The sequence below is a fragment of the Vicugna pacos genome, chromosome 4, assembly GCF_048564905.1.
Source record: "Vicugna pacos chromosome 4, VicPac4, whole genome shotgun sequence".
Taxonomy (NCBI): Eukaryota; Metazoa; Chordata; class Mammalia; order Artiodactyla; family Camelidae; genus Vicugna; species Vicugna pacos.
Window position 1 is genome coordinate 61,933,460 of NC_132990.1, and position 24,923 is coordinate 61,958,382.

At 45.7% G+C, this 24,923-nt stretch overlaps 1 protein-coding gene across 18 annotated transcripts in view; it reads left to right on the forward strand.

Annotated features, from left to right (window-relative positions):
* Positions 1 to 24,923, forward strand: part of ZNF618 (zinc finger protein 618) — a 347,879-nt gene that overhangs the window by 313,777 nt on the left and 9,179 nt on the right. For 6 of the 18 annotated variants that reach the window (XM_072959971.1, XM_072959976.1, XM_072959972.1 and 3 more), the window contains 4 exons: positions 9,253 to 9,492; positions 13,206 to 13,289; positions 15,394 to 15,438; positions 16,469 to 16,546. In XM_072959971.1, coding sequence (XP_072816072.1) covers positions 9,253 to 9,492; positions 13,206 to 13,289; positions 15,394 to 15,438; positions 16,469 to 16,546 — 447 coding nt within the window. The remainder of the gene's footprint in view (positions 1 to 9,252; positions 9,493 to 13,205; positions 13,290 to 15,393; positions 15,439 to 16,468; positions 16,547 to 24,923) is intronic. The other 12 variants (XM_072959975.1, XM_072959977.1, XM_072959978.1 and 9 more) reach the window with 7 other exon arrangements.

Here is a 24,923-nt window from a genome sequence, read left to right on the forward strand (position 1 = left end):
CTTTGGATCTAGAGATTTGTTATATCCATGGGTTCTGTGTGGAACTGGGGTCTAGATTTGATGGCTTCATCAAGTAGTACCCAGGGCCAGTCCTTGAGAACCCCGCCTCCAGTTTTGGCAAGAGCATTCAGAAGGTCCTGGGCTGACTGTGGAAGGAGATCTTACAACTGGCATCATGTAATATGTACTCTTTTGGGTCTGACTGCTTTTGCTTAGCAAAATGTTTTTAAGATTCATACATGTTGTATATATCAGTTCGTTCTTTTTTACTGCTGAGCAATACTCTGTTGTGTGAAAATACCACAGTGTGTTTAGCCATTTGCTCATTCATTTGAGTTGTTTCCAGTTTTAGGCTACTATGAATAAAGCTGTTATGAAAATGCTTGTATGAGGCTTTTTGTGGGCATATGTGTTCATTTCTCTTGGATGAATTCCAAAGAGTAGAATTGTTGGGTCGTAGGGGAGAGTATGTTTACCTTTTTAAGAACTGACAGACAATTTCCCAAGACAGCTACAGCACCTTAGACTCCCACCGGCCATGGATGGGAGTTCCACTTGCTCTGCATTCTTCCCAACATTTGGTGGTAGGAAGCTATTTATTTCTAGCTATTATGGTGAGTGTGTAGTGGCATTTCACTGTGGTGTTAATTTGTATTTTCCTGATGACTAATGATTTTGAGCAGTTTTTTCACTTACTTACTGGCCATTTGTATATTTTACTTGGGGAATCGTTTAAGTCTTTTGCCTATTTTTTGGTTGGGTTGTCTTTTTATTGTTAAATTGTAGGAGTTCTTTATATATTCTGGATCCGGATTCTTTATCAGATGTATATATTGTGAACATTTTCTCCCAGTCTTTGGTGTGCCTGTTGATTTTCATACAGTATCTTTTGATGAGCAGTTGTTTTTCACGTTAATAAAGTCTAATTAAACATTTTTTCCCCTATGGTTAGTGTCTTCTGGGTCCTTCATAGGATGTCCTTGCCTACTTCAAGGTGAGAGAAATTATTTTCTTTTATTGTCTCTTAGAAGCATTATACTTTCAGCGTTTGCACTTAGGTCTGTGATCCATTTCAAGCTGGTTTTTGTGAATGATGAGAGGTATGATTTGAGATTCACTTTATTCCATATGGATATCTGGTTGTTTCAACACTGTTTGTTGAAATCATTGTCCTTTTCCTATTGTATTGGACCTTTGTTGAAAATCAGTTGAATTCATGAGTAAGTGTGAGTTTATTTCTGTTCCACTGATTTATTTGTGTTTATGCCATGGTCTTATTTACTGGAGTTTTATAGTAAGTATTAAATCAGGTGCTCTCAGTTTTTTTAGCTTTGTATGTTTTAAAAATATTTGTCTATTCTAGGAATTTTGCTTTTCAATATAAATGTTAGTCTTCTTGCCAGTTTCTACAAAGAATCCAACTGGGATTTTGTTTAGGATTACACTATCTATAGACCAATCTGGGGAGAATAGACATCATAATATTACTGTATCTTCCAATCCATGAACATGGTATGTCTCTCCATTGGTTTAGGTCTATTTAAATTTCTCTCAGCAATAGTTTGTATTTTCATTAAATTATATTTCATTAAATTATATCTATGTATTTTATGGGTTTTTTAATGCTACTGTGATTTTTTAATTTCCTGTTTTTATTGCTGTTACATATAAACAGAATTGATTTTGTATACTGAATTTATATCCTGCAACTTTACTAAATTCATTCATACTTCTAAAAGCTTTTTTTGTAAATTTCTTAGAATTTTCCTTGTACATACTGATGTCATCTGCTAATAAAGACAGCTTTACTTCTTTTTTTCTTTTATTATTCTTTTTCTTCATTATGCTAATTAGGCACCTCCAGTTCAATGTCCAATAAATGAAGTGAGTGAATATCTCTGCCTGGTTCGCAATCATAGGGTTCAGTTTTTCATCATTAAATATCATCATTTTCATCATTAAGTATCGTGTTAGCTGAAATAGCTTTTCATAAATGCCCCTTTATCAGCTGAAAAAGTTACCTTGTGTTTTTAGTTTACCGAGAGTTTTTATCCTAAATTCGTGTTATGTGTTTTTTCTACATCTATTGAGATGGTTCTATGATTCTTATCATTTATTCTGATAATGTGGTAAATTACATGGTTTGATTTTTTAAAAAAATAAGTTACTGTGCCTGTCCTTTGTTAAAATACATTAAGACTATCCAAAAACTATGCAATGAACCAAAGAACATTACAGTGTTGAGATGTTTCTTCCTTTACAAAAGAATGATGTCTTTATTTGAAACTTCTCTTTCTTGGAAAGGCATCTAAATTATTTGAAGACCTAGGGTAGTTTGTAGAGTTAATTTGCTTTCAGGTTCCTGTTTTCTGATAACTTCTATCCAAAATTCCCTAGGAGTTTACCTGGCTTTCAATGCCACTCCTAAAACTGACCCTTCAAGGGCAGAGAACTACAGTCCTATGGTTAGGGAGGTAGCCCAAATTCAGTCAGTGGTTTGTTAATCATAGTCATAATTTAAAATATGTGCCTATATTTAAAGTAAACAATTTGATGTTTTGACCTTTGTATGCACCCATGAAACCATCGCCACAATCAAGATAGTGAACATATCCATCACCCCCCAAATTTTCCTTGTGCCTTTTTATAATCACTCACTCACCACTTCCCCATGCCCCAGCAAGCACTGGTCTGTTTCCTGATACTATAGATTAGTTTGTATTTTCTAGAATATTGTGAATATGGAATCTTACAGTATCTGCTCTTTCTGTGTGTGTGAGATGGGGTCTGGCTTTTTTCATTCAGCATGATTGTTTAAAGATTCATCCATGTTTACATGTATCAGTAGTTCACTCCTTTTAATTGATAAGTAGTGATGGTCTAAATATAGATACCACAGGTTCCTTCATCTGTTTCCTTATGGATGGACATTTGAGTTGTTTCCAGTTTGGATCTAATACAAACAAAGCTTCTTTGAACATTTGTGTACATGTCTTTCTGTGGACAAATGCTTTCATTTCTCTTGGGTAATTACTTAGGAATGGAATGCCTGGATCATATGATAGGTGTATGTTTAACTTTTAATAAACAGCCAGGCTATTTTGCCATTTTACATTTCAACCAGCAGTCTACTTTTCTTTTCTTAAAATGTCCTTGACTAATTTGGTATCAGAGTAATGCTGGCCTCACAGAGTGATTTGGGAAGAGTGTTCCCTGAGTATAGTGTCAATTAGGTTAAGTTGTTTAATAATGTTGTTCAGATCTCTATACTTTTTCAGGCTTTTTTAAAAACAAATCTGCTTGGTCTATGAAGTAGAGAGAGAAGCATTAAAATCTGCGACTCTAATTGTAAATACTCTGTTTCTCCCTTTAGTTCTGTCAGTTTTTGATTCACATATTTTGAAACTTTGTTTTTAGGTGCACACACTGAGGATTATTGTGTCTTGATGAATTAACCTTTTTTAAAATTGCACAGTGTCCTTTATAAAATCTCTTATAATGTCTGTTGTCCTGAAATCTACATTATTCAATATTAATATAGCCACTATATGTTTCATAGGATTAGTATTTGTATGGTAAATCTCTTTTCATCCTTTTCTTTTCATCTATCTATGTCTCTATATATGAATTGTGTACATCTGGTTGGTTCTTGCTCCTTTATCCAGTTGAGCAATTCCTGCCTTTCCACTGAAGTGTTTAATCCAGTTACATATAATGTATTGATGTGGTTGATTTTAAATTTACCATCTTGTTATAATTTTTCCCATTTGTCCCATCTGTTTTTATTCTTCATTTTTTCTACCTTTTCTTGCCTTTTTTAATATTAATCAAGAACCTTTTTGTTTCCTCTGTTAGCTTTATGGCTTTTTTAGTGGTTATTCTGTGGTTTTTAATATTCATCTTTAATGTATTACAATCTACCATAACGTTGTAGAAACACATCACAGATAATCCAAGAATCTTGTAACAGTGTGTTTCTGTTTACTTCCCTCCTGTCCTTTGTGTTATTCTATCGTACATGAACATCTACGTAAGTTATAAATCCAGTAATTATCCTTTTTGCTTTAAACAGTTATTTGTTTAAGAAATAGGAACATGCCTTTTATGTTTACCCACATATTAATATTTTCTATACTTTCCTTTCCTTTTTATAAATCTGAATTCTATCTATTATGATTTTCCTTTATTCCCTGAAGAGCTTCTTGTAACATTTCTTGTATGGTAGGTCTGTTGATGAAAGACTGTCTTAATTAAAGATGTTTTTTATTTCACTCTTTCTTTTAAAGGATATTTTCTTTGGATATGAAATTCTAGGCTGAGAAATTTTTCTTTCAGGACCTTAAAATGTCATTCCTTTATCTCCTGGTTTATGTTGTTTCTGATAAGAAGTCAGAGATCATTCTGATTGTTATTCTGTATTTAATGTGTCTCTTTTCTCTGGATGCTTTAAAATATTTCTGTATATTACTGATTTTCAGCAATTTCATTATGATGTGTGGTTTTCTTTGTCTTTATCCTGGTTAACATTCACTGAGCTGCTTGGATCAGTGAGTTTTAAGTTTTTCATCAAATTTTGAAAATTTTCAGCCAGTATTTCTGCAAAGATTTGTCTTCTCCAACTGTGTTATCTTTGCTATTGAGATTTTAATTATATGTATATTTGATTGTTTTATGATGTTTACAGATCAACTGAAGCTGTTTTTTAAGTTGGATAGTTTCTAGTGTCCTTTCTTCAAGTTTCTGATTTTTTCTTCTACAGTGTCTAATTTGTTATATTAGAAATGTCCATCAAGTGAATTTTTCATTTCAGCTGTCATGTTTTTCACCTCTGCAGTTTCCACTTGGTTCCTTTTTACATCATTTCCTTCTTCATTATATTCATGTTATCTTTTAAATCTTTGAGCATATTTACAATAGCTGTGTTAAGGTCCTTATCTGCTAATTACATTATCCCTGTCATTTCTCTATGTTCCTAATGATCTTTTTCCTCTTGATTATTACTTACATTTTTTTGCTTCACCTAATGAATAGTTTTTATTGTGTGCTGCACATTGTGGATGCTATGTTTTTAAGTGTCTGGATTTTGTTGTCTTCTTTTAAGAAGTATTGAATTTTGTTTTGGCAGGCAGTTAATTTACTTACGGATCAACTTGATACTTCAAAGGCTTGTTTTAAGGCTGCTTTAGGGCAGTTCTAGAGCAGTCCTTATTCTAGGGTTAGAGCAATCTTTCTGAGGCATGGCTTTTCTGGGTCCCAACTGAATTCCCAAGGTATTCAGCAAGATCTCTCTGGCAGGTGGAACTCAAACTTTCCTTCTCACCTTGTGTGATTTCTGAATCTTCACTCGGCTCCCAGCCCCCCAGTAACTTTTGGATGCCAGTCTTTGCAGAAGCTTCCTCTGCACAAATACAGTTTGGTGCTCAGCTAAAAACTTCCAGGGAACGCTTTGTGCATTTCTAGAGTTCTTTCTTTTTTTTTTTTTTTTTTTTTTTTTTTTTGCACAATTGCCTCCTCTTTGTTTTCCTGGCCTGCAAATTCCAGCCGCCTCAGAAGCCCTAAACTCTGATCGCTGACTCTCGGTTCAGTGAGGTTGCACTGCATCCTCCCAGCTCCATCTCTGTGCCATGATCCAGAAGGTCTCTCCAGGCAGAGAGCTGGAGTGATCATGGGACTCACAGTAGGTCCTTTCGTATTCTTGCACCATCTGCCATTCAAGGTTTGAAAATTCTTGTCTCATGCTTTCTGTCCAGCTCTGCAGTTGCATCTGGAGGCGGGCCAGTCTTGTGCCAGGTATTGCCTCATGGTCAGAAGTGTAAGGACTCCTGTTCTCTTTCTAAGACAAATCTAAGAGCAGTGCTTCCCAAATTAGACTCCTCTTCCGTGACGTCTCCCTTTCATTCCCTCCTCCAGCCTTTGAGCACCCTATTCCCTTTTGCTTCCAGTGCATTTCCACCCACCTCTACCGCGTAAAGATTCCAGGAGACCTCCAGTCTTTCCGCCCTCTCAGCTGCGTCATTTCTTTTCTCGAATCTTAATATTCTTAGAAAATTTTTTCTTTTGCCCCAGTTAAATTTTCAGTTTTACAAAAAGGAGAGACCATGGTGCTTTTTAATTTTTAAATATCTCTCATGTGTAAACATCTCATGTTTCTTATAAGAGCAATCAGCCAACCTCTCTGAAACTTTTTCTTCCTTTTTTGATCAAAGCCCAGGTAGGAATTCCTGCTTGATAACATTTCATGTGAGAAGATCAACAGATGGAGCAAACTATTGAGTGAAACGAGTTAGGAGCCTGGGAAATTCATCTTGGTTCAGCCCTGACCTGCTCTGTGACCCTGGAGTGGTGCCCATACCTCTCTGAGCCTCTTTGTCCCTATCTGCCTTATACCTTTGGGGCCAGTGGGAAGATAACATGTGAGATAGCTTCTTATGCCTTCTCTTGGGCATCCCGTCTTTGATGTGCTCTATTTAAGTGGTTCTGAGCCATTCGTGCATTGATCCCTGACTCCACAGTATCTATTGAGTATTTCCTGTGTGTCAGAGAATGTGCCAGGCACTGAGTGCATGGTTGAACCAACTTGGCGGAGTCCCTACTCTCACGGAACGTACAGGACAGTGGGGAAAGAGCCGTTGATCAAAAGATCACAGCTTGTGTCATTACTGGTGGCAGTCAGATCTTGGAAGGGAAGAGGAGAGGGGAGTGAAAGATAAATGACCACGTGGGGATCAGGGAGGGCTACTCGAGGAAGTGATGGTACGTAGGACCAGCAGTAGTGATCCACGCAGAGGGACTAGGTTGAGCAAAGGCCACGAAGCTTGAAAGAGAGAGGGCGTTGTGGACCGAGAGGACAGGAGGTGGGCAGGTCCCAGGCCAGAGCAAGCAGGTGATGCCCTAAGGTTTATTGTATTATGTGCTTCTGGGGTGTCCCTGAGCCCCCTGCCACAGGGAAGGAGAGGCTCTTGCACACGGAAAGCCAGGGTTTTGACAGCATCGTAGCCTGTAAAAAGATCTGATCCGGAGGGCCTCCTAGAAACCATCCTGCCTGGTCGAGACTGAGGCCTAAAAGGGGAAGCAACGTGCTCAGTTTACTGCTCACAACTACTCTGTCCCTTGTGCCCAGGTCCCCCGGGGTGTGTGTTCGGACCTAGGGGGACCACGTGGCCTTGTGCAGAAGCCTCCTTGAGAAGGTGGTGGGCTTGAGCCCCTGCCCCATCTTGGCACTAACTGTGTGGCCTTAAACTTATTAACCGTTCTGGGCCTTGGTTTCCTTATCCCTAAAAAAAACAAAACAACCAAAAAAAAAAAAAAACAAAACCCAAAAAAAAAAGCAGTAATAACTGCTTACATTTGAAGAGTAGTTTGCCATTCAAGGTGCTTCTGTGACTTCCGTGGAGTCTCTCAGAATTCCTATGAGGGTGGTGGGGCAGAGATGGGTGTCCCGCTTTTATCAGTGGAGGTTGAGGGGTGGGAGGACTAAGACCAAGAGGGGAAATCAAAAGCCCAAGACGACAGAGGCTGGAGATGACAGACCTGGGATTGAGAGGTGGGTCAGCCTCACTCCCCAGACTGCGCTTCAGGGAGACTGGGGAAATCAGAGGCGGGGTGCTGGACACCTACCTCAGAGTTTGATGTGTAGGTTTATTCTGTGGCTAAAAAAATCATTGGAAATTGTGAGATGAGCCACGCTTCTGGTTGGACTCGGGGCCTTCGAGGTCCTTACCTCTGGAAGGGAGGGAGGAAGAGAAGGGGAACATACATAAGCACCCTTCCCTGCCCACAGCTCTCCAGGTCCTGACTGAGAAAGTGAGAATCCGGCGTGGGGAGGGGGAGTAGTGAGGGACACCTGTGTTCTCCTCTCACTGAGCCTTGAGGGTTCCTCCTGGGACTCAGGTGGGGCGGGTGAGGGCTTTTAAGGGACCATGACCAGAGTACTGTCATCCCTAGGTCCTGGCATCTGGCCACTACTGTGGTAGAAAGGTGCTGTGCTCCCCAAAGGGACAAGGGAGCAGTCTGAGTCCTCTGAGCTCACCTCAGTGCTTTGGGTCCTATGTGACCTTGGACAAGACCCTGCCTCCTGCTTCTCTGGGCCTCGGTGTCCCCAACTGCCAGGAATGGGTAGAGATGGAGGCTCAGGAAGCGCCTGCTGATATTTGGCTGTGAGAGCAGTGGGCGCAGCATCTGATGCCTGGGGTGGACACTACCCTGGGAGCAGGGGCATAAGGAGGCCTGTCTTCTGCCCACAGAGGCAGGCAGCAGAGCAGGGTCCTTGTCAGGCTCTGGCCAGGCTCTGTGGCAAGGTGGTGCCCTCGGGATGTGTTCCCAGTGCCTGTGGGTTCTGGGAGCCCCCACTCAGCACCCAAGGGGTCCCTTCTCTTGCTGCCTAGTTCGCTCTCACCTTCAGGGGCAAGAGTTGCAGTTGAGTGAAACCACTGCCCCCTGCCCCTTTGGTTTGAACATGGGACCGTAGCCACGTTCAGGGACTTGCCACCACTGGTAGTTACGTCTCCAGGCAACATGAAGGAGGCAGACTGCTGCCACCCTAGACCACCCAAGGGTCGGCCCCCGCTTCTCAGGGACTCTAGCTTCTGCAGAGAATTCAGGCGAGGGAGGCAAGAGGTCTGGGAAACGGTGACACAGGCTGCCCCAGACATCACCAGGGAGCTGCTACACTTTTTTCCATTAAATCGTCGGGTGTTGGGTTGAGCACTGTCCCCTGAGAGCATCAATTCCCAGGCAGTGTCCAGGGAGCACCACGAGCCACTTCCCCTCAAACCTTGTGATGACGTTTCCCGCTCCCTTGCCAAACAGCCCTACAGGTCTCTGCCTCTCTGCTGTCTGTCGTTCCTTCCGAGCTGGCCTGCCTTGGAAGGAAAAGAGGCTTGGAAGCCAACGTTCTCAAAAATGCACTTGGGCTTGGGCTGAGTAATGCAGGTGCTCCGAACATGGGTCCAGGCCAAGTTCTTAGACACTCGGAGCCTAGGCTGGTCAAGGGTTAGGGATGAACCACCAGTGGGCTGGTCAGCGGCTCCAGGCAATGCTGAGTGTGAGCTGGTGACCAGGCTTCCCTTGAGGAGAAGCTGGGGAGGGTTCTAGACTCCCGGATTTTCTCAGGCTCCGGGCGGGAGCCAGAGCCCTTGCTCTCTGTGGACCAGGAAGTTCTGACCCTCGAGAATAGGGGGTCTGTGGCCCCGAGAGGCCATGTCCTGGGCCAGCTCCAAGGGCCCTCGGGGACTGAGAGCATGACCCTCTCAGGTACCGCCCCCGGGTGGGAGCCACCGGATGATCCAGACACGGGCTCTGAGTGTTCGCATCCAGAGGTCTCCCCGTCTCCACGCTTCGTGGCAGCGAAGACCCAGACGAACCAGTCGGGGAAAAAGGCTCCGGCCTCCGTGGTCCGATGCGCCACCCTCTTACACCGCACCCCTCCAGCCACCCAAACCCAGACGTTCCGCACTCCAAATTCGGGATCTCCAGCAAGCAAGGCAACCGCAGGTACCAATGGCCTATGTTACCCTCACACTTCCTCCGCTCCCCGCCCTTCTTTCCACCTGCCACAGCTGTGCCCGGGGTCATTGTTCCCTTGCAAGAGTGAGAGTGGAGGTCCCATAGTTCTCTGGGGCAAACCTGGGTCCCGGCTCTGCCTCTGGCTGGCTGTGTGACCATGGCAAGCCACCTAAGCTCTCTGAGTCTAGGTTTTCTTATAGAACTCAGAGGGTTGTACAAGATGGTTTGCAGACTAATTTTTTTTAAGCAGAATATTTTTTTCCCAGGTCATGGCCTAAAGGGATTTAAATTCTTTTAAATTAATTGCCAACGTTTGAACATTAGATTTTTATATGAAACTTTTGATTTCTAGCTGACATTGAAAAGTCAGATCTGGCAGTCCTGGGCCCACTTTCCTGCAGGGCAGCAGTTGCCTTGGGGCTGAGCCACAGCTGCCTCCTTCAGTAGAGCATGTGCTCTCCAGTTTTCCATAGTCCCCACCACTCCCTCCTGCCTCCCCAACACCGTGGCCACGTGGCAGGTGCCATTTCTCATTGTGACCACACTGTTGTCTGTCTCGCATCCAGCCCAGTCCATCCATTTATGTCACCTGCCTGGACCCTCTTGGCATGAGTTTGCATCGCCCATCTTTCAGAAAACCTAATCTAAAAACTCATTCCTACAAAGAGCTGCTCTCTGTGAAGAAGAGTGGTTGTCTGGGAGCTCTGTTCTCTTGGTCTCCGTCTACCTAGTACTATTCGTGAAACCTCTCCATGAGCCGTAGCCCAGCGGGAAACCAATGGATGGATGCTGGCTCCAGTGGTGCTGGAGTCTGTGCAGAAAGGGCTCAGACTCCAGAAGGGTGAAAAGGCAGTGAAAGGTTCACAGCAGCCATTTTCTTATCAGTTATCAAGGAAAACTGCTGAGACACACTGTGTGCTGAGTACTAGCTAATCAGGAATCCTGATTCATACCTGGATGGAAAGAGCTTTGAGCCTCCCGCCTACATGTGTGGGACGTAGGGTAGAGTGACGATGTGGTCCTTCTGGGACTACAAGCCTTTCAGATGCCTTCAAGAGGCCCAGAGCTACTCATTAAATGTACAAGTGATCAAACTGAGAACTCAAATGAACGAGGAGGCTGGACCAATGACAGGCCAAGGGATTAGTTGTGCTTGCCTGTACTCTGGTTCAGGAGGCTAATCAGGAGCAAGGATGTAATTCTTGAAATGTTGAAGATACGTTTGTTGTTGATCTCCCAAAAGGAGAGTAGGTAGGTGATTACCCTTGAAGGTCATGGCTTTCAGGTTCTGTGTAGAGAAGAGTCCGTGGCCCTTGATTTTTGACAACAGTAGTCATAAATCAGAAATAGGTTGGTCGTCACGAGCTCATGGGTGGTAGATACTGGCTCAACTACATAATGGGATCATGGCTTTCAGATCTTGCTTTTACTCTTGACCTTGTGGCTGGGAGTTTGGGCATCTGCAGTTTCCGCACAGAGCTGCCTACAGGGCTGTGTGCTCTGTGGCAGCTCTTGGAACCCAGTGTCACCGAATAAGCGTCGAGCAGGCTTTGGGGCTTGCCTCTGGCTACCTTTATGTGACCTAGAAGACGTGCGGTGGGTGTCACACCTGGGTTACCAGCTGTGCGGGGCAGAGGGCACCAGGTTGTGAGCCGGAGCCTGCATGTTAGAGCTGGCAGTCGTCCCTGCCCCCGCCACGCTAGAACAGGCAGCTCCTCCTGTGTGGATGGATGTGCCTGTGCGGGGATGTCACCTGCGGTACCGCTCACTGGCTTTCAGCCAGAGGTGCCAGTGGCAGGGACAGCTGATCAAAATCTGCATTATCAGCTGAGCTGTAGGAGGCCAGTTGTGAGCTTGTAACCTCAGTTGTGCTAAATTCTACCAGTAGGTTGGTCAGGCTGCTTGAAAATCATCCACAGTTGGGTAACCATCCCCCTGCACGCACGAAGATAAAGATGGAGAATGGAATCACTTCCCTGCCCTGACATTTTTATAAAGGAAGCATCTGCCCCAAGGATGAAATCTTATTCTGCCATCTTAGGCAGTTAGGAGAGCAGCCAGCCCCAGGAACTGGACAGCCTCACTTTCCTCTGGCTTCTCATCTGTGAAATGGGAACAAAAACGTGGACCTCATAGGGCTGTTAGAGCATTAAGGGAGACCACGGATGTAAAGTGTCTGGACTGGCGCCTGTTCCATAGGGGGTGCTCAGTAAGTAAGAGTGCCCCCCTTTCCCTAGACAAAGAATTGAGGGACTTTCTTGGCCAATTCACAGATGGCTTCTTGAAGTGGACAGCTGTGTAGCTCTCAGCCCAGGCATTTTACAGACACATTTAGAAAAAGGGTCTTCCTTGTGATGTTATGGACTGCCTCTGCGAAAAGGAGGCTGCGTCAGGGGGTGTTGTCGGGGTCGGGGGACAGGGCAGTTGACCAGGACCTATAGGAGCCACCTCTGGCTTCCCTTCCCATCACCCAGTGATTGTTGGGGACCCGGCCCCCACAATCTGAGCACTTGTCCTTCTGGCCTAGGGTGAACTGGGTGACAGTGGCATTTCCCAAAGTGGGTTCCCACGATCACCATTTTTGAGGACTATTAAGGACTCTGATTTTTTTCTTTTTTTTTTTTAAGGACTCTGATATTTTTTAAATGGGCTTCAGCGGCCACATACATTTGGGAAGGTTGGGTTAAATAATGCTAAGTGAATCTCTCTCTAGCTGAACTTTTCAGAGCCTTTCATATCCTCATGCAAGTTGTTTCTCAAGAAAGGCTGGGTCGGCTCCTCGCCCCAAATTGGCTTGGTCCCTGAAGGCTTTATCTCCTGGAGCATCCAGCATCCCTGTTGTGCCAAGAGCAGCTTGGAAAAGCCCAGTTACTCAGATTTTCTGTCTCAGTACCTTCCACATGTTGGAACAGGGCCTGAATTAGTGTTTTCCACCTGGTTGGACCCTATCTCTGCACTCTGGCGTTTAGAGAGTCCTGGGAGAGGGTGAGGCACCCAGAAAGGTGCCACCTGCAAGCAGACACCTCAGTAATCACTTTGGAGCCAGTGTCTTCCCCTGGGTGAACCCTGACCAGACCTCACCAGGAGGCCTTTGGCCTCCTGGGGTGTGGGTGCCCTGGCTCTGCCTGTCGTAACTTCTCTGCCGCCCAGGGCCCCTCAGCTGGTGGAGCTGGAATCAGTCGTCTGGCCCTCCTGCGCTGTCAGAACCACCACCAGAAAACAGACTGTCAACCTCCCTGCTCCTCGGGGAGGCCTGTGGCCACAGAGCGAGTAGTGAGTGGCAGATCCAGATTACTTGGTGTCACAAATATGGCTCCCCGGGGGTCAGAGGTGGGAGGCCCTGGCCGTTTGCCATCTGCTTCATAGCTGGTTGTCATGTGTGCTCCCAGGTCACACATGCATCCCCCCATGCCTGGGCCTCCACCCACTCTGGGCACGGTCAGGGGGGGTCTCTTGGGGTCCTGACAAGGTATCAGGCAATTCAGGTGAGCTTGAGGAGCTGGAGGTGCCTGTTTGGGGTTCTGGAGCCCCTCACTGGGCTGCTTCCCCAGCATAAGGCCCCGGGCACGCACTCACCCAGCCCAGGCATGGGTGTCTCCCACGGACCCGGCCTCTGAGCCCCCTCTGGCATCTCGCTCCCTTTGGGCCTGGTGCTGACCAGTCACCACGGTTTTTTCTTACTCTCTCCTGTCCCCACCCAGCAGAAAGCGCTTTCAGTCGGAGGGTGGAAGGCAAAGCACAAAACCACTTTGAAGAAACGAATAGTAGTTCCCAAAACTCCAGCGGTGAGTGCGCCCCCAGCAGTTCCTGTGCTGCGGCCTCCGTCTGTCCTGGGGTCTGCGTGGTGCATGATGGGCAGGGGGTGGTGTTGGGAGGAGGCCCGGAGCAGAGAATCAGAAGGTGGCCAGGGCCAGGCAGAAGTGGGAGGGGCCTTTTCTTCCAGGGACATCCCTCTGACCTTCAGCAGCGTCTTGGGGGCCGTGGCTTCTCTTTATCTCTTCTCCATGGAGAAAGGAGCTCCCCCTCTCTGTAGCCTGTGATATATTGAATCTCATGGCCCTCGTTCAGCCATTGCTATGTTTGCAGAGTGAACATCACAGCCATTTTCTTTCCAGGAGAGGCAAAGGGGGTACAGTAGAGAGAGCTGTGGCCTAAGAGCCCGAGGCTCTGAGATCTGGCCCTGCTTTGGACCTGGGAGCATCCAAAGGTTCCCTTCCAGCCCCTGCCAGCCCAAGTAGGTTTGCCAAGGTTCCTGGTGGTGTTTTGGCGCCCCCTGGTGACTGTCTCCTGCCGGACCCTGGAAGAGCCATAGAGCACCTTAGAACAGAGCAGCCAAAGGCTGCTATCCCCGGCCAGACCTGGGGCCAGCCTGGTGGGGCTGTGGGTGGTCACAAGCAGCCTCTGTCCGAGCAGAGCAGCCTCTGTGCAAGCTGGTCTGCACAGTGCCAGCCAGGGCAGGATGGGGAAAGGATGCTGATCCTTCAGTTACATTGAAGTAAGACACCACTAGCTTTCTTGCTTAGCTGAAGTTTAATTCACTAGATTAGGTGCTGGCCGGTGCTCAGCACCATGCCAAGCACTGCCATCTGGGTGTAGACAGATGATGGGCACGGCTTGACCACCACTCTTTTCAGGGGCTTTACAGAATATCCAGGAGTGCAGACTTGCACATGGAAGCTTCTGTGCAATGACCTGACTTTGGCCAAGGCGCAGCCCCAACTCCACCATCTACAAGCTGGTGACTTAGTCTTGCCCCGCAATTTCTTCTCTGCTCCGGAGTAGGAATAGTACATGTGTCCCGGGGAGGGGCGGGGCATTAAGCCAGTGCCCCGCGCAGATTGCACACTCACATGGTCGGGTGTTTTTGTGGTGGTTGTTTTTTTAAGTCAACCAAGTGACTGGATGAGTTAGGGACGGAGATGTGCTGTGGGAGCCCTAAGGATGTGGACCCCATCCTTTAGACCACAGACGGCATGTCGACTTTTCCAAGCGGCTTCATCCTTTTGAAAACTGTAACCTGCTCAGCCCTTCCAAAAGGTGGCCCTTAAAGATAAAAGAGATGGAGCGACCGGCCCAAGGCCACCCAGGAATAAGTAGCATGGCCAGGATTGGAACCACGGCCTCCTGGGAGCCTCTGCTCTCAGCCAGCCAGGCTGCACCCCCTGCCTCTCCTTCCACCAGAGCCAGTGCTCGGAATTGGGAATGACGGTGTGAAGTGCTGCTCCTGCCGGCAGCCAGCATTTATTGTGCGCTTACTGTGTGCCTGGCACGTGTTCAGAGTGTATGTGTCTTACCTGTTTTCATCCTCACCACAGCCCGGGGGGGTCAGTGTTACTGTTATCCCCACCTTTTGGATGAGGAAACGGGGGCTCAGGGGAGGTCGATTGCTGTCCCGGGTTCCCAGCTTCTAAGTGGTGGAGCCAGGATTCCTGGTGTAGTCTGTCTGGCCCCGATCTGCTGCCACCTGCCTGTGAGGCTCAGCTGACAACCCAGGAAGCGTCGGGGAACTGCCAGCCAACAGAAACCCTCAAAGCTCAGCCCTCCCTTGGCTGCCCTGATGCTTGGTGCCAAATACTCCCACCATGGTGCCAGGACCTCAAAGCGGCTCCCAGCTCCTGGTCCTGAAGCAGGCAGCCACGTGCGGGTGTTTTCTCATCAGTGGTCTGTGGGCTCACTTATTAAAGTTGAGGGTGTCCTGGGGGGATGGCCCTGGCTGATCTTGCCTTGCCTGTGCCCCAGGCCTACCATAGAACGTGAGCCTGGCTCCCAGACGCTCGCCCTCCTCTGAGAGCCCATCTGGCTCACTGCTTACTAAGGACAGAAATAATGACCATCATCTCTGAGCACCAGAACCAGAAGAGACTTAGCTAAACTGTTTCTCTTTTGCAGAAACTGCAAGTCCCCTGATTTCCAATCCTTTCCCTCTCCTACAGAGTAAGTGATGGTCCCATCGGGGGGCTGGAGAGGGCGAGGCAGGGCAGGGAGTGAACTCAGCCGGCCACACGCTCGGGACCTCCCCGGAGCATCAGACCTGGGCCACCCTCCCAGGCAGCCTGGGCAGCTGGTGGAGGCAGGAGGAGGCCCAACCCCAGGCGGGTGGAGTTTGGACAGGGGACAGGCAGAGCTGTGACCTGGGCAGCCTGCCTCTGCCACCCCCAGCCCTGCAGGAGCACAGCCTCCCCTTCCTGCTCACAGGGCAGCCTCAGGGCACCTTTTCTGAGCCCCATCTCCACCATCTTCCTGCTCTCTTTTCTTATCCATCTTTGCGCCCTTCTCTCTTTCTTCTTCCTTCCTCGTCCCTGTGGCGGGCACTGCCGTGAGTGCTGGGCACACAGACATGAAAAGATCTAGGTACTTTGCACACATGCTCCTGTTTCTACATGTGCCCTCATTCTTCCTGCCCTCCCATCCTCTCCCCTTCCCTCTCTTTGTCTTACCCTCTCTTCCTCTGGCTCTGCTGTGTTTCTCCCCTTCTTTCCCTTTTTCTTGCCCCTTCTCCCCTTCTCTTTGCTGCCTTCCATGTCCCTTCTGTTGTTTTTGGTTCATTCATTCATTCTTTCATCTGTTCATTCGGCAAGCAGTGCTGTCTGTGTGCGTCCCCTGGCAGAGAGATGGGCTGTGGAATAAAGATGCGGTCTCTGCCCTGAGAGAGGTCTTGGTCCATTAGTGTTGTCCTCCCCTCACCATCCCCAGTGCCCAGAACAGTGCCTGGCACACAGTAAGCACTCCATAAATGCCGCTTGATTGCACTCGACGGTCTTTATCTGCGCATCTTCCCTCTCCATCACCCCTTCCTCCCCGTTTCTCTCTCACTAGTTAGTGTGGGAAGCAGACAGACCCAGAGCCCCATGGGCACACCCCCAGTGTGTGTTTGGATTCCCAGTTCCAAAGCTGCCTGCAGCCCAGCAGAAAGACGTCTGGGTTCGTTCTGCCCCTGACACAGCAGCTCTGTTTCTCCGCACAGAACCCTACACGTGCGGCGCCTGTGGGATCCAGTTCCAGTTCTACAACAACCTGCTGGAGCACATGCAGTCCCACGCAGGTAAGGGCCCCCAGGTGGGGTTGGCCAGGGGCTGCAGCCCTCCCTTCTGCCTTCGTCAGAGCCAGCCTGAGCCCGCTCTCCCAGGAGATGGTCACAGGACACGGGAGCCCCATCAGTCAGTTGTAACACAGGGTGGTCTGTGCCCTGAGGGGAAGGGGGGTGGCAGCAGGGTCCGGTCCGTGGTAGCACATCCAGAGATGGGGATGGAGCTGAAGAAGGCTTCCAGAAGGTTGTGACTTTTGCGCTGAGCCTCCGGGCCAAGTAGGAGGTGACCAGGAGGCTGTGGTTTGATTTCAAGGTGAGCAGAGCAGGGATGGCACTGGAGAGAGGGCAGCCCGGGGCAGCCAGGGGTCAGTACTCACTGGAACACTCTGTCCCACAGAGCGGCTGTCCTCAAACGTCAGCCTGCTTCAGAGGAGGGCTGGTGAAAGCACAGAGTTCTGGGCACCCCCCTGAATTTCAGATTCATGAATCTAGGGTGGGGCCCGGGATTTACATTTCTGCAAATTGGATTTCTGACAAATCCTCAGGCCCCCGCGGCTCGTCCGGGGGCCGTACTTTGAGAACCACTGCTGCGAGCAACAGCTAGTGGTGTGCCGTCTAGGCCAATCTTTTTTATCAGCTGCCTTGCCATCTGTCCAGCATACAGTATCAGATCCCCCACTGGACCACCCAGCCTCAGATTTTAGGCTTTTGTCATAGTGGCACCGACTTCTGGTCTAATTTCTGTTTTAGTCAGGGAGACAATTTGCTGTAACAGATAAGTCCCAAATTCTCAGGGGTTTGGCATAACCCCTTGTTTTCTCAGTCACATCACAGCCAGGTGCAGGTGGCCTGGTTGGGTGGCCTTCTGCACGGTGATGCAGGCGTCCGGGCTCCCTCCTTCGTGTGTCTCCATCCTCTCCTGGCTCACAGCATCCTCCCTCTCTGACTGGCGGGCAGGGGGAGAGGCACACTTCCTTCTTTACCATTTTAGACCACAAGTGGCAGCTTTATGCTCAAATTCCAGGGCTGGGAAGCCTGCCCGGAGCACTGCCCAGGGACACTCTGCCAAGGGGAACAGAAAGTAGGGGAGGGAGCTTGCTGTCCCTGCCACCCCTCCTTCAGGGAATCCCCTGGAGGCACTGGAGATGATGTGGGAAAAATGCCTGACACACCTGGTGGTTCTGACCAGGAAAGGGACTTCGAGGTGGAGACTGAGTGTTTAGCTGCTGTTGTTTCTGTTGTCACTATTATTATTATCGTTATCAGTTATTGTTTGTATTTCGCTTTATAAATCTTTCACACAGTCTTCCAGGTCTGGCCAGACTGGCACAGCGTATTAGAGCTAGGCTGTCAGGCTACATGCTGTTCTGTTACTGTGACCCTTCTCATTCACTGGTTTATTCAGCTTGTATCTATTGGGTGTCCGCTCTGCACTAGGCACCAATTCACGTGATTTGGGGAGGGGGATAGATTTTTTTTTTTAAATATACTCGTTAAAAGCAGGACAGAGCTGGATTGGCCACCATGACACGTGAGCTCCAGTCCTGCTCTAACCAACATCCTCCTCATGGTGGGACTCAGGCAGGAAGCTTTGTCCCCCCTCTCTGAGGGGCTCTGTCTGTAAAGCAAGGGCACACAGACCTGCGATCTCCAGCTGCCTTCTTCCACCAGAGTTCCGTCTTCTTGTGTCTCATGCCTCCGGGTTGCTTAGCCATCAGCTGTCCTGCACCAGGGAGGGCCTTGAACATAGCTCACAGCGTTTAGACTTGACCCCGTGTGGAACCAGTGGCTGAAGTTGGAAGGCTGCTGGGACGCTGCGTGAGCACACCACCTGGACCCTGCTCATTCCTCCTCTGAAACCCTCTGCCCCTCTGTGGGCTTCTGGAAGCTGAGCTCTAATGAGGGGAGAGTCTGGGTGGCAGTGTTTCTCCGTCCCTCCTGTAATTAGGCGGAGGCCATTAACATGCAAATCAAGGATGCGCCTTTGGGGGCCCCACCTCCCCCAAGCATCCCGACTTGTTTTCCGAGAAGAGCTTTGGGCTGCTTTGTTCTGGTCCAGTGCTGGCAGAGAATGCCTTGCCGGCAATCCAGTGCAAAGCCAGGCGGAATCCCAGCCAGGCTGAGTCGGGATTAAAAGGATTGACTCCATAGAGAGAAATTAAGCGTCATGATCTGCGCAGTTCACAGCGCTGCTGATAAGGGGGATCAGCCTCGAATAACACCAATCTCATTAAGAGGCTGCTGAACGGCACGGGGTAATTCCCGCTAATAAACTTCCTTCCTGTGCTGCAGGAAAACCTGCCTGGCCCCTGGTGACAGTGGAGGAGCAGGTTTTGGCAGCAGTAATACTAAGGATTGCTAACGTTTAGTGAGCGGTTACTGTGTGTCGGGGCTGGTTACTGTGTCAGGTCTCCTGACAAGCTCGCTGACGTTACACAGATGGGGAAACTCAGGCTCAGAGAACCGAATTGCTGGCCCAAAGTTGCATGGCTTGTAAAAAGTACCTAATATCATTTGAGCTCTTATTTCCATGCCAGGAGGTTTTCTGAGAGTTTCACATATACTAGCTCATTTGATCCTCAGAAAGGAGGATCTTGCTATGAGTTAAGTGCCCATTTTAGCTCCACTTTATAGATAAGGGAACTGAGGTTAAAGTGGCTGATGCATTCACAGCATCCGACCAGGATTCTGACTCTCCCGTGATCTCCCAAGGCTATGCTCTCAAACCTCACCCTCGTCAGCAAGGTAGATGGGGTGGAGGATCTGGGGAGGTGGTTCCCCCTCAGAGGTCAGTCCTTCTAGCCTCTTTTCGAGTGCAGTCAGAGGACCGCAGCCAAGAGAGTGGCTCGTGGACTTTCCTAGGTCAGACAAGTTAGCAACTCAGCTCGGCAGGATTTTGGAATGGCCACGCTGGGGTTTTAATCCCTTTGAGCCACTTCATCTCTCTGGATGTCAGTCTTCTCGGCTGTCAGATGGGCTCATCTCTGCTCCTCACAGGCTGGGTGAGGGTCCAGAGATGATGTATGTGAGGTATTGAGGGCTGTGGCATGTTCTAAAGTAGATCCGGATAATGCAGGCACCCCTTTTTCCATCCCCTGCTAGAAACTTTTGCTTTCTCTTTTTTTCTCCACTGATCCCTTCCTAGGAGACAGCCTTTACTCCAGCTGTGCATCCAGCCCTTTACAGGGGTGGGTGTGTGTGTGTGTGTGTGTGTGTGTCTGGGGTACCTAGGAATGGCTACACTAAGTTAACCTTATTTCCAGCTCAAGCTGTAAGTCAAGCCTTTCACAGAGCATTTACTGAGTACCTCACCTATTCAGCAGCACTGTCTGTGAGATAAGGAGAAAAAACAATTTTAATCAACCGTATTAGACATGGTTAGGTAATTTAAGGTTGAGTAATCTCGATTCCAAGTCCTGCAGAAAGGCAAAGAGTGAGGGACTCAGCCTGCAGCTTGCCCAGCCCCAGGATTTTGGGAGGAGGAAGGGGACACTGAGGCCCAGAGGTTGAAGTGATGGACTCAAGGTCACACATCCAGGACTTCCAAATCTCTCTACTCTAGTGGAGAAAGTCAGCGACAATGGCTGCTGGTTTCCATTTTTAAATCTGTGCTTTTGTTTTTAACTGGGAGATCTATTCAGTAAAGGAAATTGGGGGAAATGCAGAGAAGTTAGAAAATGAAGAATCAGCTGTAATCTCACTACTCAGAGCTAACCACTGTTATTCTTTTAATGGTTTCTTTTCAGTCTAGTGTAAAATCAGATTTATTGAGATGTAACTTATGTAGATAAAATTCACCAATTTTAAGAGTACAGTTTGATAGATATTGATAAATGTACAGTCATTTAACCACCATCACAAGCACAATGTTACCCTCAACCCAGAAAGTTCCCTTTGCAAGTTGCTTTCCCAAACCCCTACCCTGGCAATCATTGTCTGCTTTCTTTTGTTAGAGTTTTGCCCTTACTGGAATTCTGTATAAATGGAATTATATGGTATTGAGTCTTTTGTGTCTGTTTTGTTTCACTTAGCATACTTCTGAGACTCATCCATGTTGTTCTGTGCTGTCAGTAATTCTTTTTATTTCTGACTGGTATTCCATTGTTTGGATATACCACAATTTGTTTAGCCATTCACCGTAATTTTCTTGTAATTTTTTTCTCTAGTTTTGGATCCGGGTAATGCCAGCCTTATAAAATGAATTGGGAAATACTCTTTCCTCTTCATTTCCTAGAAGAATTTGTTTAGAATTTAACCTTCCTTAAATATTTGGTCAGATTCGTCAGTGGATCCACATGAGAATTTTCTTTGTGAGCCATTATGTAAACTGTGAACTGAATTTTCTTAATAGTTATAGAATGTAATAGATTTAATTAAGGTTACCCTTTTCATTTGGAGTGAACTTTGGTACTTTGTATTTTTTAGGGTATTTTTTTTTCTTTTGCCTCGTTTAAGTGGTTGAATTTATTTGCATGAAGTTGTTCATAATCACTTTAATCCCTTTAACATGTGTAGCATCTGTAGTAATGTCCTCTTTTATTCCTGCTACTAATAAGTTCTGTCCTCTTTTCCTTTTCTAAATCTTTCTCATTATAGTTTTATTTTTAGTTTCATTGATTTCTCTCTGTGTGTTTACCTATTTTTCTGCTTCATTTATTTCTGCTTTTATCTGTAATTAGTTCCTTTCTTCTGCTTACATTAGACTCAACTTATTCTTTAAACTTGTTCCTTAGGTCTCTTAGGGTAGAAGCTTTATACACTGATTTTAAACCTTTCTTCTTTTCTAATATTATTATTTAACGCTATAAATAGCATTTGTTGAGATATATCCCACAAATTTTGAGATGTTATGTTTTAATGTTTGATTCACAGCATTTCTGATCTCTCATATTTTCTCTGACCCATGAGTTCTTTACAACTGTGATGTTTAATATTCAAATAGTTGTAATTTTTCCAAATATCTTTTTGTTATTGATTTCTAATTTAATTTAGTTATGATCAGAGACTAGACTTTATGTGATTTCACTATTTTTCTGTCCCACCTCCTTTTTCTGGATATCCAATTATATATACATATTGGACTGCTTGTTGTTGTCCACTCTCTGTTCATTTGTGTTCAGTCTTCTTTTTTTTTTTTCTCTTTTCTCATGAGAGTAGCAATTACTGAGAAAAGAGATTTGAAATTTCCAGTTGTAGATTTGTCTATTTCTTATTTCAGTTGTCTCAGTTTCTGCTTCATGTGTTCTGATGCTCTCTTATCACATGCACACATGCTTAGGGTGCATACACACTTGGTGATTTGACTCCTTTATCATTATGCAGAGTCTCCTGTTACCCCTGGTCATAATTCTTGTTCTGAGATCTGTTTTTTTCTGTAATACTATCACATACATCTCCAGCTTTCTTTTCATTACTGTATGTATGGTGTACTTTTTTTAGCCTTTTACTTTTAATCTATCCATGCCTTCATATTTAAATAGGTTTCTTATAGATAACATAGAGTTTTGTTTTTTTTTTAATTAAGTATGGCAATCTCTTTTATTTGAAATGTGGAGACCATTTACATTTAATGTAACTTTAATATTATTGGATTTAAATCTACCATTTTGCTATTTGTTTACTAATTGTTTCATTTGTTCTTTTGTCCTTTTTTTTTTTTTTTTTGCACCTTGTTTTGGACGGAGAACTTTTTATGATTCTGTTTTTATCTTCACAATGGGTTTATTAGCTATAATTCTGTTTTATTTTTTATAGTTTATTTGGGTTTTAAAGTATATTTCTAATTTATCAATTCATCCTTCAGAGGATGTTAAATGCCCACTTTGCGTACTGTGTGAAAAACTTTTAACAAAATTCTATTTCCCCTTCCTAGTCTCAGCTATTTTTGTCATATAGTTTACATCTACATATAATTACAATTCTTTGATATTATTTTCCAATGAGCAGTCAGTTATCTTGTTAAAGAGATTAAAAATGAAGGAAAACATTTTTTATATCTATATATGTACAGTTTCCAGAACTCTTCATTTCTTTCCACAGATCCAAATTCTTAATTTGATGTCATTTTTTTTTAATACCTGAAGAACTTCCTTCAGTATTTCTTACAGTTGCAGGTCTGATTTTTTTTTTTTGTCCTTATTTTACCTCCATTTGTGAAAGATAATATCGCTAGATTTGAAATTTTAGGTTGATATTTTATTTTAATACTTTGTTCTGTTGCCTCCTGGGTCTGTGGTTCTTACTTTTGTTCACCTGTACTTAATTTCCCCCCATTTCTGACTGCCTTTAAGAGTTTCTCTTGTCATTGGTTTTCAACAATTTGATTATGGTGCTGTGCCTTGGTGGTGTTTTCTTTATGTTTATTCTGCTTGGGGTCAGTTGAGCCTTTAGAATCTGAGTTTATAGTTTTCATCCAATTTGGAAAAGTTGGCCACGTCTTCAGTAATTTTTCCCTCCCTCACCCCCTTTTTCTGGTTCTCTAATTATATGTGTGTTAAACTGCTTAGTATTGTCCATGCTGTTTATTTATTTTCAGTCTTTCACCCTCTGGTTTTCATGTTGAATAGTTATTTTGCTCTGTTTCCAACTTCACTGATTTTTTTTTCTTTTCTTCTGTGGCAGCTAATCAACTTTTATCCCATGCAGTGCATTTTTCCTGTACCATTTATTTTTATATTTAGAAGTTCCACTTGAGTGGTTAGTATTAGTTTAGTTTTTTTTTTCTTCCATCTTTCATTTCTCTCCTTGTGATATCTCTGAGCATATTTATGATAATTTTACAATAGCTGTTGTAAGCTGCTTTTTTGGCTAATTCCATCATCTCTGTCCTTTCTGGGTCTGTTTCTATTGATTGGTTTTTCTCATGATTATAAGTCATACTTTCCTACTATTTTGAATGTCTGGTACTTATTAGACAATTGATGTGGTGAATTTTATATTGTTAGGTGCCAGATTTTGTATTTTTAAAAGAGTATTAAACTTTGGCTTACAGTTCATTTCTTGGGATCGCCTTAATACTTAAAGGGTTGCTCTTAAAATGTCCTATGGGAGGTCCAATGTCCTAGTGCAGCCCTAGATCTGGGGCTAATTTAGCCCCGCAGTAGGGGGACTGTGTCCAGTTTCTCATGCATTGAGGTCTCTCCATTCTGGTTGAGGGGATACAAATTATTTCCCCCATGTGGGAGCTCTGAGAATTATCAGCCTACTGTGTTTTTGTGATTCTTTCCCCAGTCCTGTGGAATTTGACCCTCTGCGTAGGAAGACTAGTTTCAGCAAAGACTCCGGGGTAGTTTCCAGAGCTCCCTCTTTTTGTCACTCCCTCCTCGTTGGTACTTTTCCTAGTAAATTCTACCTGTCTGGGGCCTCCCTGAACTTTGATCTCTGTCTCTTCAGCAGGACCGCTGGGCTCTGTTCAGTTCCCTTCCCCTATGTTGCGGCTTGAAAACTGCCTCCAGGCAGCAAGCATGACAGTCAGAGCGTGTACTGAACTTGTTTCTTTTTCTGGGATCACACCCTGGGTTGCTTGTCTGAAAGCAGTCATATCATGATTTGTAGCTGTTTGCATCTGGAGGGCAGTTCCCACGGCCGGTCATGCTTCACGGGCGGAAGTGGAAGTCCCTCCCCATCTGTCTTTGATGCATAAATTTCTTCCTTATTTGACCTGTGAGTCTAAGATACATATATACATATTTATATATGAATACATATGAAATTATGATTAGAGCTTGCTTTTCATCATCTTGTGCACTTTCCCGTGTTACTCTAGTCTACGTGACCACATTTCTAGTGGCTGCAAAATATTCCTCTGAGTGCATGTCCCAGAGTCTCTTAACTAGTCTTGCAGGGCTGACTGAACATGTAGAAGTTGGGGAAGTCTTTTCTCTAGGTATGAAAAGTGTGGCCTTGACCTCCAAGGCCTGATGCCTTTGACTAAGAAGAATGGAAAGCATCTGGCAACCCTGAACCAGGGCCACTGATGACTCGTTCATATCCTCATGTTGTGAATTTTACCTGTAAGATGATGTCTCAAGGAGATACACCTACATCAACAACAAAAGAGCACAGAGAAACAGTCTTACTAGAATTTTAGGCAAGTAGGTCCATAGCAGAACAGTAATATTTATGGAGATGGCACAGCCTAGAAACTCAGGGCTTGGAGTGGAGTTAAGCATTCTTGGAATATTGTCTGATAAAAGCTTGTGTCGCCATTTGTGATGACAAGCATGTAACTCAGACCATTTCTACTTAGAAATGTCAAGGGGTAACCATGAATAGAGGAGGAGAATAGGCATATGGCTATTACTTATAACTGAATACAATTGCAAGTGCACAAGTTAACAAAAATTAGGGAAATGCACGGAGAAGGCATCTAGGAACCGGAAGGCCTGAGATG